Source organism: Anopheles ziemanni, chromosome 3, assembly GCF_943734765.1.
Source record: "Anopheles ziemanni chromosome 3, idAnoZiCoDA_A2_x.2, whole genome shotgun sequence".
NCBI lineage: Eukaryota > Metazoa > Arthropoda > Insecta > Diptera > Culicidae > Anopheles > Anopheles ziemanni.
In genome coordinates this window covers 52,672,832-52,691,605 of record NC_080706.1, presented here as the reverse complement: position 1 = coordinate 52,691,605, position 18,774 = coordinate 52,672,832, and the positions used below count along the sequence as shown (strand labels likewise).

The 18,774-nt window shown below is 44.6% G+C and overlaps 2 protein-coding genes across 2 annotated transcripts; both read right to left on the bottom strand.

Moving 5' to 3' along the window:
* Positions 1–659: 659 nt before the first annotated feature.
* On the bottom strand, positions 660–9,423 carry LOC131287038 (beta-1,3-galactosyltransferase 2-like). The gene is made up of 5 exons (XM_058316052.1): positions 9,098–9,423; positions 3,791–4,200; positions 3,272–3,674; positions 1,912–2,137; positions 660–1,147 (listed from the first exon to the last, which is right to left on the bottom strand). The coding sequence occupies exons 1-5, from the start codon at positions 9,420–9,422 to the stop codon at positions 763–765; spliced, it is 1,749 nt and encodes a 582-aa protein (XP_058172035.1). The 5' UTR covers position 9,423; the 3' UTR covers positions 660–762.
* A 2,192-nt stretch (positions 9,424–11,615) lies between these two features.
* Positions 11,616–18,072, bottom strand: LOC131289410 (E3 ubiquitin-protein ligase KCMF1). The gene is made up of 5 exons (XM_058318658.1): positions 17,784–18,072; positions 16,307–16,731; positions 15,914–16,183; positions 12,970–13,346; positions 11,616–12,855 (listed from the first exon to the last, which is right to left on the bottom strand). Exons 1-5 carry the CDS (start codon positions 17,797–17,799, stop codon positions 12,267–12,269), a joined length of 1,677 nt encoding a protein of 558 aa, XP_058174641.1. The 5' UTR covers positions 17,800–18,072; the 3' UTR covers positions 11,616–12,266.
* Between the last annotated feature and the right edge of the window lie 702 nt (positions 18,073–18,774).

Below are 18,774 nucleotides of genomic sequence, written 5' to 3'. Positions count from 1 at the left end.
CGTTCTCTTCTTGCGGTTTGAAGGCGAAGCTTGGCTAATGGTGATGAAACATAATAACCAAATTCCCGCCCCCCTAATCCAACTACTATGCCTCTACCTTTTTTAACGAGATCCCATCGGTGTGAAGGAGGGCGGGACTAATGTAACTCTATTATACTGCATATTCAATCATGTTTCCTCGGTTGTGAACCTGTCTCTGGTTTTACGTGCATATAATCGAATTCGAAGATAGGAAGCGCATCAGCAGACTTAATGTTTACCGTTTTATCTAATATGCCCCACGTGTTGTTGCGGAACTACCGGCCTGTTTCGGGTCAGACAAATTTGAAGCATTTTTCAGATTTTAATCTGGGTTTCGCATCGTTGGTTTTGTCCATTTTATCAGTTAATCAGCTAATCTTCTTTTACTGCTTACGACAGTCTGAGAGTATTCAAATGGCTGTGCGCTATACTTTTACTGGACGCACGTGTAGATCATCGTAGCTTTCTAAGTCTATTCTTTTTCGGTTGTTTTCGATCGCCATTCTGTTTATCGGTGGAACAAAGAGTAATTTACTCCGTTTTTGTGTATTTTTCATTTCTTTTTGTCATGCTTACTACGATTTGAGATTCGAGAAAGAGCATCTCCGCCCGCAGCAATCCGTGACGATGGTTATATGGGTGTGGTTCATTTTGAAGTAGCATCACCGTTCACCAGATTGCGAAGAAATGTCGATAGCGTCGTTTTGGTCGGCCGGGTGCGGCTCGCTTTTTCTTCTGGCATCATTGACACCTTCTGCTTTGCTGCAACTTTAGCTTTCCACCGACGGTGAACTGCTTGTCGATGCCGGTGCACACAATGGTGCTGTTGGTGACGTAATCGAACGCGTTCCGCAGTTCACTCGGCGGCAGCTGATGCTGGGAGATCATTCCACGCAGAGCGCACATGTCTCTGGTATACGCGTAGAAGAACAGTGGATGGTGGCGGCGCCGAATTTTCACTCGCTCCGCCACGATCCCGGTTAGATAGACATCCTCCAGGTGAAAGATTGGCGTAGTTAAGCTGGTCCGGTACAGCACCTTGGCCGTCTCGAAGTTCATCACATACGCGGTTCCAGAAAGATAATGAGGGTAGACGTCCTTGTCGTACATGTATGTCGGTGAGTACCTGCAAAATAGGATCACAATGGAAGGGTAATCACGGTGTTGTCATTGTATTATATTAACTTCAACGCGATGGGAGAGGACGTTTTGATGTAATCCTTTAAAAGTTAATACTAAACAATTATTTAAAAATAATTGCCGTAATAATTGGTTGAAATTGGAGCTTAGAGAAATACTAAATGTTATCAAATAGTCTCCAATTCAAAGGCATCTGAAGGATAATTTTGTTAAATTAAAATTAGAATTAGAATTGCTTCTGATAAAAAAATGATCTTAAAAACAATCAAATGTAATGTAAAATAAAAAATAATGTATCACTAGGATAGCATACACCTATTAGCTACACAAGACCACGCCCGCTTGCGTCGCTACGAGCGATCAGAGAAGACTCCGGTTGGTAGAGTCCTAGTTCTAGAAAGTTCTAGTTGTACAGGAAAAACCTCTTTGATTGATTAGTTTAATTAAATAAACCACATCTGCTACAAACAATTGTTGCATTGATTATGTTGATAACAAAATCAATTCGGCTCAAACATCAATTTTAAGCTACGAATATCTTCCTGATATCCTAGATCTAGGTAGATCCTAGAAAGGTACGAATGATCTACTTGGCCCGTTTGATGTTGCAGAAGTAATGCATCGTTTGACATTCAATGTACACTGCTCGGGTTGCTAGATGATATATAAAACACTGTATTGGCGTATGTGATGTATGCTTAAACAGATCAAAAAAGCAATTAAAACTACTCTCATGCCGTTAATACATACCATTTGCTGCTGGTGTCACTTATGGGTTTTGCATCGCAAAACTTAAATCCCGTCAGGAGGTGTTTGCCCTCGACGAGCCGGTTTTTGGGTGACTTCACCAGGACCGTATTGTTGTCGTAGAATGATACCGCGGCTTTGTATAGGGGAACCGTTCCGCCGAGCAAAACCTGCAGCAAGTTCGGTACGTTGACGAACGTGTCATCATCACATTTCATGAGAAATTTTACTGCGAAGTGGAAAAGTAGAAAGAGAGAAAAAATCGCACCGCACACACGAAAGCCGATGCACGTTAGAAACATTTCAGTGGAGAAGCATCGAATGAAACATTCATGAGCTGCAGACGACACTCCAAAAGCACCCACACGTCACATACATAAACACAAAATAGTCAATGCTAAAGAAATAAACAAAAAAAACCCTTATAACATAACAACGAAATGTGAATCAAACTAAAAACATAAGCACCCAGACCGTAGACCAACAAGAATTGTCGCAACCAACACCACACCAATCCGTGACCATCCATCCCATTCTGGATGAAAGCTGTAACGAAAAATCGGCTTACAAATTGTCCTCCGTTCGGGTTGTGCACCACCAGTCGGCGGGAAAGATCATTGAACATCTCCAGCACCACGTACTTGTTGGAACGCACTTCAGCCACTTGATCGCGTGCTTCCTGGAACCACTGCAGCACCATGTCAGTCACGTTGAACTCGACAAAGCGTCCATCACCCTTAGGTATCGATCCCTGGAAGCGGGCTACCTCTGGGCGGGGGGCATAGGTCAGTTTGGCGATCGAAAATGTAACCTCCGAGGGCGAGGAGGCGCCACCTGCATCTGGACGACCACCATTCTTCTTCCACCAGTCCTCCCCGTGTACGTACACCATCATTCGAGCGTAAATATCTCCCGTGTATTCACGCGTTTCGAATTGAAACTGCAAGTACTGCTTGTTGCGCTCCTTATTCATCAGGCGACGCTCCTTATTGCTTATGTTCTCTGATGCGAGAAAATGGACACGGCGGACCGAGAAGATGGAGTGTGAAGAGTTAGTCGACAAAGTGGCACCCGCTCGGACCCCTTGATCAATCGCACCGTTGAAGGAAAGCAAACCACTAGCTGCTCTTTGCTTGGCACATGCCAGACATTCGATGGCGCAGCACAACATACTCGAACCACCACATCACCACCGGAAGAGTCCACATTGCCCTAGAATCCCTTGTTAACTAAAACTGAACTAAACTAAAAATCCCTTCCCTACGGTTAGTAAACAAGTCATAAGAAATAAACGTATACCGTCACCTTCCTGCATGCAGCGCCGTGTCCACCATCCTTCAGTGCACTCTCACTCTTAACTCACCTTTGCCATCACAGTTGGTGGTAACCCATTTCAGCATCATGATCGTCTTCAGTGTCAAATTGTTGTATCTATCTATAAAGCTCTCCTGTATAATATCACCGTACACTTCGCTCTCGTTCACGATACGCAGCTGCAGCTCATCGACCGTAGTGGCTCCCGGAGCAGCATTAAACGCAGGATCTACATCCGCACCGCTCGGGAACAGTGGTTCCGAGCCCACGAGACCACCGGTAAACGTTTGTGGCACCTGGTGCTGCTGTTCATCGGATGACGGTGGGGTCTGCTGTTGCCGCTGGTGCATATAATCCGACTCGGACTGACCGACAAGGAATACTATTTTGATGTTTAAATTAGCATACGCAAGGCCACTCCGGTCCGGTTTTGCACTGTGACTAGAGTTCGGCTTGGAGCGGTTCTAGAAAGAGGATGATGAGACGCACGTATACACAATTCATAATTCTGGTAATGAAATCAACCTCCCGATCCCGCCTTTCTGGTTAACTTCACTCGTTCACTTACAATGCTTTCCGTATTGCTCGAAGATTCTTCGGTTGAACCGACTACCGGTGTCGCAAGCGGTCGCTCACTGACCGAAACCGGCCACCAGATGTAATCCTTCAGCTTGTCCCGGACGGTGGCGACCGGATCGAGATACTTGCCCTGCTGCCGAGCATGCAGGAGACGGAATTGATCGTAGTTAAACTCTCGAACATTGCCCCAAGTTTCGCGGATCGTCTGGCGGGCCTCAAAATTTACGGCCGATGAACAAACGACGATCAGCAGGAACACCTTCTCGCTCTCATCGGCCAGTCCGGCCCGCTCTTCCGTGGTACATACGTTCAACGGATCGATCAGGGTGGTGTTTTCGGAGGGCAGCACATAATCGATCGTCTGACGCGACGTGTTCACGCCCCAGCCAGCGATTTGGCCTACACGAGAAACACAGAATGATTCGGAAATGAAAACCTAACTTTTTTACGTTCAGCTCATGTAACATTTGGATAAAAAGAGTAACATTCAATAAACCAAACTTCTCTACAAAAAAACGATTTTGATTTTTGAGAAAAAGATTTTTAGTTTTTTTTTCACAACCCAACACGTTTTCAAGCTCGAAAATTGTGTAGCATTTAAACCACGTTCGGATCGCGCTTCGCCCGGAAAAGAAGATCCACAAACAGACTCCTCACGGAATATCTGCCAGCCTAATTTCAACCAAAGCCAAAATGACACTGGCTCCCCGTTCCGCGGTACAATAAAAATTAACTACTTCAGCCAGTGTGCGCGCGACACTCGTCTCGAGCAATAGCAGCAGCAGCATAGGCAGCTGCGGAAACATCTCAATTGAAACGAGTGTGCCCCATTTGGATCCACGCGCAACATATCCCTCCCCCACCAATCCTCTCAACACCATGACGGGCGAGCCACCCTTTACCATGAATGCAGCCGGCGACGGGGTTCGAGATGGCGGGACCGTGAGGGAAATCCCAGTTGACAGATGACACGCCACCGCCGAATGTGAGAGCAAGGAAAGCATGTCCCGCTGCTTTTGATGCCCGAATGAGTTCACAAAAATTGCAAACAGTCAATCATATGCGATGCAGTGAGTCTTCGTGGTCGTCTTGAGAGGACGAGGGCGGAAAGGATGGTCCACCATATGTGACACGTCGTCGCTGATCGCGTACGTTGACAGTATTGAAGTTGATAATGATGACGATGATCGCGACACTATGCGACGGAAAGTGACATCAGAGTAGAGCGGCCATTCGAAAGGAATTCGCAACACAAGCAGCAAAGAAAGAGAGACACGTTTCCATCCGAAGTTGTGCTGCGTATCTGCAAAGCCGTCCAAACTAACTAATCAAACCATGGTATGCGATACTTAGGGTCTTTCGGGGCGCTATGTATCAGTAGGGTAAGGTGAACTAGTTTGAATTAAAGAAACTAACCGTACGTAGTTATCCACTCAGGACAAGGTTCATGTACCTTTTTTATCTACGCATGGTCAAATTCCTCAGCAAATCGAAAAAAGGCTCTACCAGAAACCGATCAGAGTAGCACGCTCACGTTTAATTCCAGGCTCTAACCACTTTATTTTATTGGAAATACTTTATGCCATTTACTAACCAGCCCATGTTGATCTAATTTGGACGCGATACGGGTTTGGGTTTCCGAGATATGCTCAAAATTGTGCCGTCGCACCATGAACACGTACCAAAAAAGTGAGTACACAGTACAATATTTCATCATGTTTTGTATTGTGTGAACGTTAAATATAGTTCAACTGCTGATAACAAATTGACTTGTCTTTTGGCTCAAAATGGTCTTAATCATGCACCTCCTGACGATTCAATATGATGGTAAAACGACCGGTTCTTGAAAAAAATCCAAGATGGCTAACCTTTTACCATAGCGAAACTAATTTAGCCACCGTATTTATACTTACATAAAAAAAACAACTTTATTGTACCGTTTTCCTTCAATTTTGTGCAATCGGATGATATCGTACCTCTTCTGCAAAGGAGTTCCATTTTCTAACCATTTTGGGCCAAAAACAAAAGTGAATTTGTTATCAACAATTGGTTTATTTGGCTTTTGTTTCTGTTTCAGCCTACTGTGTACTGACTTTATTGGTGTAGTGTATATTTTAAAAACATATTCAACACGTTAAACGTCACGTCGATCCCCGGAAAGAATGAATTAGGACGACCACGGTTTATTGATGTGGTCCATACCACATCCTAAGTAATTGCCATAATGGATTACGACTAGTGTTATGCTTAATGAATCTTTCGATGAGATTCATTCATATGAATCTTCTGCAATGAGTGATTCGATTCACGAACCGAATCTTGAATGAAAAACTCTCGATTCATGAACCTCTACGATTCACGATTCTCCACGATTCACGATTCTCCTCAATTCTTCGGAGAGGCGTAGATTATGCGACCAAAAAAAAAAAAAGGAGGCCCTCAACCCAGTTTTGGCTAATGACTTTTCCTCACTTGGTGTTTCTTGAGGATTTTCTTATTCATGAATCTTAATCAGATTTACACAACTTTTGTGCCCTCTCATTTTTTTCCTGCTCGTTTTCAAGCTCTAGCAAAGCCGGGTTTCATTAATCTTGGAGATTCTTGAATCGTTAATCTCTAACATGGAGATTCATATTCATTCATTCTTTTCAAAGACTCATGAAGATTCGTGAATCTGAATCTGATTCGCACAACACTAGTTACGACTGGTATTTGTTATCTGAAAAAAGTTCAGATGATCCATATTACCTCCGACGCCCTTACGCACTCCTCGATAGCGCGCCCAACAACCGTTGCTCTTTCAATGCAAACCTGCCTTCGAGACTGGTGTCGGATACAGTCGGTGCACTCCATACAAAGCAATTGCCCCTTGCGATTGGATCTGCGTGTGCGAACTGCGCTTCATGCGCCTCGAATATCGTTCGCCCCAAGCTGCCGCCGACCTCTCCACACCAACGATTGATTGAAGAGGCTGATGGACAGCCGTACCCCGTTCGTGTTGTGAAGCAGCGTTGCAACAACCTTGGACCCGTTGTTTTACTGGCCCGATGTTAGATTTCGGTGCGCATCCGCATGGGGGCCATTTGACCCCGAAAGCATCAACCAATCACCGTGTGCCGCAAAAACTTGCTGTCGTCGACCGTGGCGACTAACGCAAACTGTCCGACGTTGGCGCCGGTGCACACGATCGTTCGATCTCTGCGCTCGCCATCCTGCTCGCATGCGTCTACCTTCGGCAGACTGATTTTTGCTTTCCTCGGACAAATATGAACCCAAACCCCGAGTCAACCACCCTTCTTTGTGTCCCGCACACCCCGGCAGGCCGATGTGCTGACCCAACTGCTGGTGGTGCCGGTTTCAGAAATCAGAGATGTGCAAAATGGTATCAATAAAATTAAAAAGTTTTAAATTGATTCCAATCAACGCGGACCCGGGGAAGGAAACGATTGACCTCCTCCGCACGATGTGTCACAAAGTACAGCTGGTTGGGAGCACCTTGCCGACGAGGGATGGTGGCACGTTTTGCGCATTCCGTTTTCCTCCCACCGCCACCAGGAGCAGGTCACCACGAGATGCGTAAAGTTATGACACACGCATGAAATTTCGCGTTCCTTCGTCACGCACAAAGCAGACACCACTGGAGGCGGTATGAAAGAAATCCTTCATGCCACTACGACGTCCCACCAAACGGTCAGCACGTTTCATTCATGCGTTTATGGCTTCCCAAAACATTCAGCAAGAAGAGAGGGAGGGCGAAAAGCCAAGAACTCTATCCCACCGCGTGGAACACGCGCATGCGCCGCCGGTGCCGCAGAGTTCATTGATAGATTCTTTTGATTTGTGATCGCGTGCAGCAATAGACAAACGGCGGGCTTCGAACGCTTTAAAACCACCCCGGTGTTGGGGGTGATGAGAAGGTCGGGACTGGTACGCCTTTCGGAAGTCCAAAGATAGCGCACCACACGCCTCCAGCACGCGCGTGGCAATTGGTTACTAATCGGGGGAAATAAATTATTTGGAGGGTACGCATTTTTTTCAGTGAATTGAGCTCATAAAGGCACAATTTGCTCGTGAATTCATGTCGTTCATTTGTATTTTTAAAGCAAACACAAATGTACGATAAAAAATTACCACTACTAATATAAAAAAATATTATCATTAAAACAGTTTTTTATAATGGATTCATCCCGCAATCACATAACCAACATAGCATGGATTTTTTTGCATTTGTTTTTCTCCGAATGCGCTGGAGAAGATAGAGCGTTCGTTTTGATAAAAAAAACATTCTTTTTCGACACTGGACTGACATTGCATTAAGTAAATTTGCGATTCTTTTTTTTTGCCCTCTGCATCATTTTCGAATAACAGTACACCTTTCAACCCAGGATCCTATTGCTTGTTTTAGCCGGGTTGGTCCAACTTTATAAATAAAGAACCTTCTCATTGTGTGCCAATTCGGAACAGGCTCGTCCGTATTTCGCCAATTGAATCAATTGAAATTCGTTGAATTCAATTCGCCTGTTCCTCGTTGCCGTAGAAACCGCGATCAAAAGAGCGATTGATGCAGAAGATATCTGCATTATTGGGGTTCTTACAGTACGACAAATTTCTTTGTCTTGAAAACGGGTGCCCTTGTTTCAGCCTGTATTTTTACACCGCAAAATAGCGGAGCACTGACGTAGCCGCATGAAGACGCCCCACCAACGAACCATACCGTTTGTTGTATATCTTGGCGGGCCGATCGGTGCTCGTCATTTAAAATACCGGTGATAACAGAGAGCGGAGGAAATTTGCATAATCAAAACTTGCAAATGTCAAACCGTCTAGCCAAAACATACCATACGCCACTGGCCAGAAAACGACCGCCAGTACGGGGGTAATGGCCGCAGCAGCATACGGTGCGGTCGTCGGCCGTTTAGCAAACCAATCACATGACCAATCCGATACATGCAAACTACTGCTGGCCTGTGCGATACTCTTGCTCTTCTTGCTGACGATGGGGAAGCGGTTTACTGGGCAATGTCAATGATTTTCTCAATCATCTTTCGAGGCCAAAGTAATATTTTCGATCGCAGAGCACACTGCACGAGGCCCAGGGGAATTAGTATGTGTATTTGGGAGCCTCTTTGGACTTCCATATGCCTAAGATGAAATAAGGGACGTAGTTCGAGATAGTTGACAATTTCTCGATTTGTCACAGCTCACACCGACAAACGGCAAAGCTTAAACCATCCAATCAGTATAAATTGACTGGAAAACTTTCATACACCGTTAAGCAGTTAGATGTTGCACTTACCCACTCGGCCGTGACTATTTCCATAAGGAAGCTTTGTTGCTAGCGCCAGCAGCCAGATTCCACCAAACAAGACAATGGACAAGAATATTTTGTTTTTCCTAGACCCTCTCTGGTGCCGGTCGCGGGTTGGCGTGATGTTTTCGTACGGCCGAGCACTTTTCACGTGCGACTCATCCAGCAAGGATGTGTACTCGGTATCGTTGCTGGCAGAGCTGCTACTGCCGCCGTCCGTGTCCTGCGGTCGAAAGTAGACACTGCTGTTCCCATTTTGTGTACTGCCGAGCCGGTCGTTCCAATCTGATTGCTGTATGCCGTGAGGGTACATTCTACTCTGCAAAATATCAACACAGTGCGTTAGCAACAATGTTTGATCCGGCAGCCGGCCGCAGAGTTACTTGGGATGCATGGCAGCAATCCCAACTCGTCCGTAACTTACCCGACCCGAACACCGTGGAGGACGAGAGGAAACTGAGCTACGGCTTACTGTTTTGTAAATTCAATATCTGGACCGGATGCTGACGAAACGAATCATATTGATCAGGGGATATTGCGTGGTTGTTTGAACAGTATTTTATGTACATTTCTTCGTAATCAAATAAATTAACGCTAAATCCATCGTCTCCTGCGTATTCTGCACTGTCAAAACTCTGATTTTGACACTAATGTGCAACGCGTTTAAACTGTGGAATCGAAGGCTGCAAAACAGAGCAGCGTGCCCTCGCGCAAGACAAAACTTCAATTCGAAATAAAACGTGACATCAGTTAACGTGCGGCTGTGTAGAAAAATGTACACATTTAAAAAACTAAACAATTCTTTTCAAAAAGAGGAATTTAAAATGCTACACATATTTAGAAACAGAAAAGCAAAGATTTGTAACAACCAACTACCTGATCTTACCCCATTAGTTCATCATCGTAACAATAAGAAAACATTTCTTTGTTTTTTTTCTATGTCTTGCTTTATTTTCAACATTGAATTATTATTTGTTTTTTTTTTAATTATCGACTGTTTTTAAAATTTAAATTTCTATACAAGCGCTAGATAAATATACTTTTTTTCAGAATCATGTGTAAATTCAGCAGCGAAGAATTAAGCAAACCAAAGGCAATGATGGTTTGGCGTTTTAAGGAAAATACTACAACAAAACTCTGATACTTGTAAATCTAAAGTTCAAGTCCTGAGTCCATGAAAATAATAAAGAATCAGGGGTCAATTTTGCTAAAAAAAAATCTATGCAGAATGCAGTAAAGGAACATTGAATTCCACGAATAGAACCATAAATAAAAATTTAAACATGTCAGTATTCTAGAGTACACATTGAAAAATGATTCTATACCAAATCGAGAAAAAAAATCTTACAACAATCTAATAAAGGATACCATAGCTAGGGTAGAATTGTTACACACCCCCTAAAGCATGTGTCAAGCTCGTCTGCTCGTAAGTGCTTCACTTTTTTACTGGAGTGGATGCATTCAAACTGAATATGGAAGTAATCAACAAACACGACTATAGATTAGCATGGCGACTATGGCCCGTTTTAAACCAGTAATACGTAGCCCTCCTGTTTCTATTTCCGGAACACGCTGATCGTAACAGCTCGTGTCACTGGTTCAGTGTAGTCGCGCTTCCTCATCGTACATTCTTGCCCATTTAAAGATATATCTAACGCTAATTTTATATGGGGTTTGTCAGCTTGGCAAGGTGCTTTTGGGTCGTATGGTTTATGCGAAACAATAATTTAAACCCTATTGATGAATTTTCTTGAAGACCTGCGACAGCAGAGAAAATTTGCCTGCGAGTGCCGAGGCACTCCCTCCACGTCCCAACCGAGACCGGACCCTCCGCTTTATCAGAGAACTGACTTACAATCCACGTACACAAAGGGAAACATTCTAGTAAGCCCTTTATCGGGCAGGCATACCGGTGGTTACGCCAAAGAAAATGAAAGAAGAATTTTCAATCTTCATTTAATTTGCCAATAATGGATTATTTTTTGTTACGGACAGCTACCAACCAGTAGCGTGTACTACATAAACAAACTATTTTATCTAAATTTTCCACGTCGTACTCAAGTGCTTGGTAAATTTGTATCAATGGGACAAACTCATATGCCCAGTAGATTCTGCTTTAAACAACCACATCAACCAACATCATAAGCTTTCGAATAATTATTTCGAAAGAAAAAACATCAAATCAAAACAATAAAAATTATTGTACGGTATCTTTTAAACGGCCCATCATGGAAGATAATTCTGCGATTACGTAATAGTTTCCCAGGGGTAACAATATCAAATGCGCGAAACGCTCCATTCCAAACCAACTCAAACTATTTCAACTCTGTTCGCGTGCGGTGTGACACCGATTAGGCGATTAATTGTTTCATGTTGGACTCCAGATTTATAATTCATATCCTGACCAAGGGTGTGCGCAATGTACAGACGCGAACGTGAAGCGTTAGTCAACGAGGAGAGTGTCCTCCGCGGGTGTTTACGAGTTCGTCTGGCCGGGACTGATTGATAAATACAGATCCGCAGGGAGGAGTATGACGTGTACCAAGTGCACGCTGCTGCTTATATGCTTGGCCTATTTCCAAATTTCCATCCCTTCTAACATGATAGCTATATTTAGTATGTATTCGCTTTGTGTAGTGTGTAGTTATACCCTTCCTTTTTCATTAATGCGTGTGACTAAACGCTTCTCCATTCTGCTCCTAGGTTTAAAGATTTTAATATTGTTTTTACCCCCTTAGCTCTATGCGGTGCTGGCTACTCTGCTTTCTCCAAACCAATCTATAGGGTTTTGTTTTGTTTTTTTGGTGATCACACATAATAATGTTACGTTTTGTTATTCTTCATTTTTGATGTTGGTTTGTTTACACATTCTTAGATGGCGCTGGGCGTGGACACATGATTGAAAAAATACTTCCTCTATGCGCACTCATGCCCTGCATCGGTACATAATTTATTTTCCTTCTATCCGTCCGTTTTCGGGGTTGCCTGCATTCATCTGATCTTACCATTACATTCCAATGGATTAAGAGACAAATATATTACGTGTGGTTGTGGTTGCTACACTCCTGTGTTTGCTCTACTATTACTCTTGTTACTTTTGCTGCTGCTGCTGCTCATGCTGCTAAATAATTTATACCATCATTTCACCGATCAAACACTACCTGGAGTCGGGTACGTGGTGCTGCTGTCTCGACGACACCGGTGTGGAAGTGTTCGACGAAGAGTTTGCTTGCTTCAGTTCGCGGGATTTACCAGCAGCATTACCACCGGATGACGGGGGTGTTTGGCGCGATGATCTGCGGTCAACAGCTCCTCCACCACCACCACCTACGGCGGCTCCTAAACCCACAGCCTTGGCAGAGCTTCCTTTCGATTTACCGGAAGCGGCATGCTGCCCACGAACCAACGGGACCTGCCCCGTCGGATGCATGTTCGGCGACTCGTCTCCGTTGGCCGAATCGGCACCGCCCCGCTTCAAACTATCACAATTTTCATCCTCCTTCCCACCCCCACCATAGTTACTATGCGTAGCACCGCCACTGCCATCCTGCTCTCCTCCCACTTCACCACCATCGTCGGCAGAGGCGGTCGGCCTTTTTACACTACTGTTAACGCTACTGCTAGTATTTCCAACGCCTAGATTCAATGCACTCAACTCCTCAGACAGCTCTTCGTCGTGTGTGGGTTTGTTAAACGGTTGAATGTTTGCGATGGTTGATAACATTAAAGCTTGAACGAATTGTGATCTATACCGGAGGATGGGATGAATGGAAAAAAAGGAAAAAGAGAAGAAATTTGCACGTTAATCTTCATCTGTTCGAAATCGATCTTCTCTTCGTTCGTCGAACCATCCTCATTACCTGTCGGCTCTGGCTCGCTCCTGCTGCGCCTGCTCAGCCTCGTCCATGGTGGGCACCATGAATCGGGCCATTAGAAATTGGGACTGCTGTTGGGAGTTGGAACCGGAACCACCGATCCCACCGCTACCACCAGCACCAACCGCCGATCCCAGTATGTTGCACACACCGACCCCGGTCGACACCATTGGCAACGAGGAGGAGGCAGCGATCTGAGCATCGCGTCCGCCGGCATTCAGCGTGATGATTGTGTGGTTCTGGTTTGCCTGCGTCGTTCCAACCGCATTGTTGTTGTTGTTTACACCGGTTGCATTCGGGGACGAGGAAACGATCGGTTGCTGCTGTCGTCTTGGTAGCCGCTCCAACTGTTGACGGGCGGCCTTGGTGTTGTACGAGAAACGAAAAAAGAAAAGAAAAGTAAGCACGTGATCGAATCGCAATACTATCTCTCTCTCCACCCAGCGTGCGTTCCCAGAAGATGTTTTTCTGGTACACACCGAAATCAAAAATACTCGATAAAATATTGAAATTATAAAACATATGCTGGAAGAAAATATGCAATGTTTGGAAATATGCACTGAATCTTTTGCCGAAAAATGAACCATAAACCGGTGGAATGTGGAAAATTAAACACCAACACCATATACTCTTGTTGACGAAACCTAGCAACGATCCAATATTAAGCCCTAACAACTCGATAGATACGCTAACATTCTTTCTCTCTCTCTATCACTCTCTTTGTAGGTCCTTATTTCAGGACGGATTGCCCCATAAATTTCAAACTCTAAATCATGTCGCATGTTTGTGATAACTCTAGTCCTCACTCCTTACCTCCCTTGTAATAAGCAAACGGACTAATCGATTAACGTTTGAACGTGGTGGAAATATACGAACGGTGACGAGTGCATGATCTAGTGTACAAACATGAAATCGAAAGCGAACGGGAAACACCTTACAAATTCTGCCATATTTTTGTACTACTAGAAATAAGGATATTCCGACGATATCCAACCCCATACCACAAACTTGTGCCCATGTTCCAATAGAGTCTATTGAATAGACCATAGTCTATAGGAATGCATAAATATAAACTTAAAATAAAAGAACACTTGAATTACCGTCGTTAAAATACAGGCATACAACGCGAGAAACGTGTAGCAAAAAAAAGCTAACTCGAGAACCAATGCCCATGGATGGCGCCAAATGTGTACAGCGATTGTTTCGTACATTTTTTCATTGCTTCATCTACGGTGCTCCTTCTACCACACGAAAAAAATAACATACACGTTACACGGGGATTTGAAATATTGAAGATCTGTTTCATTCCCTTTTCGACAAACTACAAACAGTACTTTTCACTCACGAACACACATAAACGTTAATTTAAACGAATGATTTACTACATGAAAACGGGACGAGAAAACACTTATACATTTGTGTTTGGCAGCTAAATTAACACAATGCATTATGGGAAAATGGTTGTGTTGTCTTTGCAATAACAAAACAGGAAAATCTTTAATCTACCAAAAACGCAATCGAAGGAATCGCCGGAAGATGTGCACCCATCCCACCGCGCCGATGTCTATTGCTTCCACCGCCGGAATGCATCGAAGGCAAAGGACACGCTATTCCACTTTCTTCCTTAGTCTGTTCCGAAAAGCAGAACAAACACAGAGTTTACTTCCAGCCAATCTTTAGCCAAACGTGAGGGTATTTTTGAATTTTGTCACAACTGGTGGGCTGAGTTGTGTCACTTTGTGCAATTTTCCAGCGCAACACTGTGCGGAACCAATAACGCCTCCAAACTAAGAAACCCTATCGATATTGCACTACTGGCATGCAGAAGCGCAAGGTCTTCTTTGATGTGCACTGCTGCAAAGGGATACAGCTGCTAACGTGAACTGTCAAATTTATCAAACAACAATATGGACCAGAGCTCCACCGCGGGGTCCAAACTTTTCGATTACGCGTTTTCGTATCACACCAAACGGGGTTGGCGTGAAACGGGCAGTCTGAACGGCAGCGGATAGGTTAAACGAAAACGTTAAGCGCGGGAATGCCAAACTATCTATCGATACCGTTTGCAATGTAGACGAGTTGCCGAAAATCTAAATGCATCGCACCACGCCAACAACACCGAAACGGTGCGCTTAGTGAAATACGCAGTACAACACTCAGCCGATCGGGTGGCACACAACAATGACTTTTGGCCACTCGGTCAATAGTGTTAGCCCCATACCAATACTAGAAAAACCGTGGGAAGTTGTGTAATTTGTGATGCGCGAATTTTGCGAATGTTCGTCCACATTGCGCATAAGTTTAAATTTAAAACTACTATATCCCTGCAAACACTTTTCGCCGTTGCTAACCAACACTAACCATTCCAACAGTGTAAATCAAAAGCTTATAGTATAAGATTGCCAGTGTCTTTTCTTTTAATATGGTATTCCATTCATAAAATCAGCTGAGAGAGCGAATGCACTGGCTTTTTAACTAATTTTCACTTCGAATTCTGGACACACGATTGAAGTTGGATGAAATAGAACGATATGTAGTATCAATTATTTTATCCTTTTCACGATTTGAATTAATAATTTTTCAAACATACAATTATTACGTGTACATTTATTATATGTAAGTTATTACATGTACATTTGAAGGCTACTATTGAATATGTGCTATTGAATACAACAAAATTGTTTGCCGATACACATGGTTTTATAAGCCCATGTCAAAGTCTCTAAGTTCATGCCGGCTCTAATATTAAACAAGCTTTCATGAATACGAATTTACGATTGAGAAATTCTATGCCTATCTATAAATCATAGGTTCAAGACATGCTTCGTATTGATTCCTTAAAGCACACTCCATTATAACTAATAAAAAACGCAGCGAAGTCAGGAGTGATGTTTGGTTGGTCGTTTGTTAGAATGTTTTACACACTTACAGTGACTTGCTGTCGCTCGAGCTGTATTTGCATTTGCAGCTGCTGCAACTGCGACGGTTGGGGTGCGCCACCCCGGCGAACATTGGACAACTGCTGCAATAGTTCTGCGATCGGATCGACCGACTCGCGTCCAGATGGGGACAGCGTCGACAGTCCGCCGCCGGACGAGCTGAAGTGCATGTTGGATCGTCTCGATCGGGGCCCGCCGAGAGCACGGCCCGAATGTGGCATCCTTCTGACCCCTCCATGGCGGATCGCTGACGGCTCATCGTAAACCGATCGAAAACATTTCTTGGTTAAGGATAATACTATGCTTGGACTGTTGCTGCTGAAACAAAGAGAGAAAGGCATTTTCCCCACACAAAAAGTGGTCCATAGATTTAAAAAGGATATCAGAAATGAGATGAGATCACGAGAGCCGCTGCGGTGTTCCAGGCTGAGATGGCGAGCGAAGTCGTCGGTCACAAAGTTCGGCTCTCCACCGGGCAGGGCCGCACAGACCGGGCAGACCACCTCCAGCCCGGTATCGGTGTGTTCCGCGCCGACGTGCTCCAGCAGGGCCGCATCGCTCAGCCCCATCCGCTTGCAGTAGGGACACGTGAATGATTGTGGCTGATCCGGAGGTAGCACCTCGCCACCATAGTACAGCTCGAAGTCCGACTGCGTTAGTATGCACTGCATGGGATGATCGGCGGAGTGGCGGGTTGTGGTCGCTCCTTCCTCATAGCAGTTCGCGCACAGATCATAATCGTAGCAAATCAGACATTTGTACCTTCTTCCACGAAAGTTACTTTTCAAGCACGAATCACAGCTGACCCCTGGTGTGGAAATGGGAAAAAGGTGAGAAGAAAATGAGAACGGCATAAATTCCACGTGAAAGACAGAGAAAGCACGAAAGAAATGGAAATCAAATGCGACTGTTGTTGCCCAATGGCTATTAGTTAGGCGTTGGGATTGTTTCTGCTGGCTTTACTTTTCACACGGGATGAGTAGGCGAGGAAGAAAAATAAAAATAAAAACTCTGCCCATTGCAACTTTGATAGGGAAATAAGGAGGTAAAAAACGCAATAGAGTTGGTGTTTATTTTATTGCCCGTCCATCCACGCTTCACGTGTGTCCCACCGTATAACCCCGGGAGTAAACTTTGAGTCAGTGAATAGTACACCGACAACACTTTCACCGCCAGCACTACCACCAATAGCGCCCTACATATGGGAATGTGCAGTCCGAGGAAGAAAAAAATCCGCTATATTTAGCACAAAGAATGCTCTTTTCGTTCGACGATTTCTAGGTTGGCTCGCCATCCCATTCCGAGTCCACCAACGAATCGTGCGGCCAATGGACGCATAATAACACGATACAAGTTGTGACGAACGGGGCATCGGGGCAATCAATATTTCTGCAACCGATTTTGCCCCATTTGGTACACAAGGGCCTACTAGATCTATGGTCGATAGAGCGGCCCGCCGGTCCAACTATTCGCGCAGATGTGACGAAATGTCATCCATCGGGAAAACGTCGCCATTTCTTGCGCCGCATTCGGCGGAACCCGACGTTCTTCGATGTCACAAAAACACAACAAATAAAAATGAAAACGGAAGAAAAATCGCAACAACGTTTCTGCTCCCGGGGGGCGGTAGCAATCTAGAACACAAAGCGCAGTGGCGACACTTGGGAAATAGGGACATTTCCTCTTCCGGCGAGGAACAAAAAAAATCAATGACAGTACACAGATGGACAACACGGGGCACGGAATTGCCTATTGCATAGGCATAAGCTGCGAAAACCTTTTTTTATAGCAAGCCTGTATGCCCCCATTCTAAATGTGTCACACTTTTGATAGGACTTTTTAGTAACGTTCTCACTTTACCTTCATGGCGACTCATTATTTTTCACTTGGAGGCCGTACCAAGCACTGGCAAAACACACACGGCACCGCACGCACAGTGAAAGGAATCAATGTACCCTTGCGCACACACCACTAAACGATTCCCACTATTCGCAAAACCACCAGTCAGCGCTATTCGATTACACGATTGTTTTTCCTCTTACAAATTCGCTCTGATCACCGCAAACATGCACACTAGTGTTTTGCACCGATTATGCTGTCTGGTGGCAAAAACGGAAACAATATGATCGATCGATCGCTGCTGCTGCTGCTCCTGTTATTGCTGCTGTTGCTGCTAGTTGACAAAATCGGAATGCTTTCCGTTTCTTGTGCAATTGTTTGTCAGCAGAAGAGCCTCCTCGCAATTTGGTACGACGGTTTCTACACAGGCCCGCGATCAGGTTGACACAATTTTTCGGTAGGAAAAAATTACAGATATTTGTCGATTTGCTACGCTCCACTACGAGCTGCACACGACAAACGCACGCACGGTACGCACTACAAACATACACACGTAACGGGCCAGAGGGGTACTTTGATATTCACATAATCGCTAGGCGAGAAATTTAATGCACAGGCGTTGTTGATTTGGTGTCGGAGCTCGATCGTTTTCCACCGTTTTCCAGTAGCACTGCAACAACATAGTATACCTGCCCTTTACATTCGTTTTTGGGGTTCTCCCCTTTTCGTATCGTGAATTGAATTGGAAAGGGGCACAGTGGTATTTGCTTTTTTTTCTTCACTTTTTCACTATCGGGAGGACGGTATTTCGCATGCCTTTTACGGCCCACGATTCTGGACACAGATAATTCTCTGAAATTTGATTTCGCGCTCACTATTTCGCAGTCTGTGGGCAGGAATCGGGAATGCAAATGAAAATGTTACACACTAGCGAAAACCATTCCTTCGACCCGATGACTCTTTGCCAAAGACAATTAACAGACAGGTCGCAGCATACCATGTAACGAGCCGA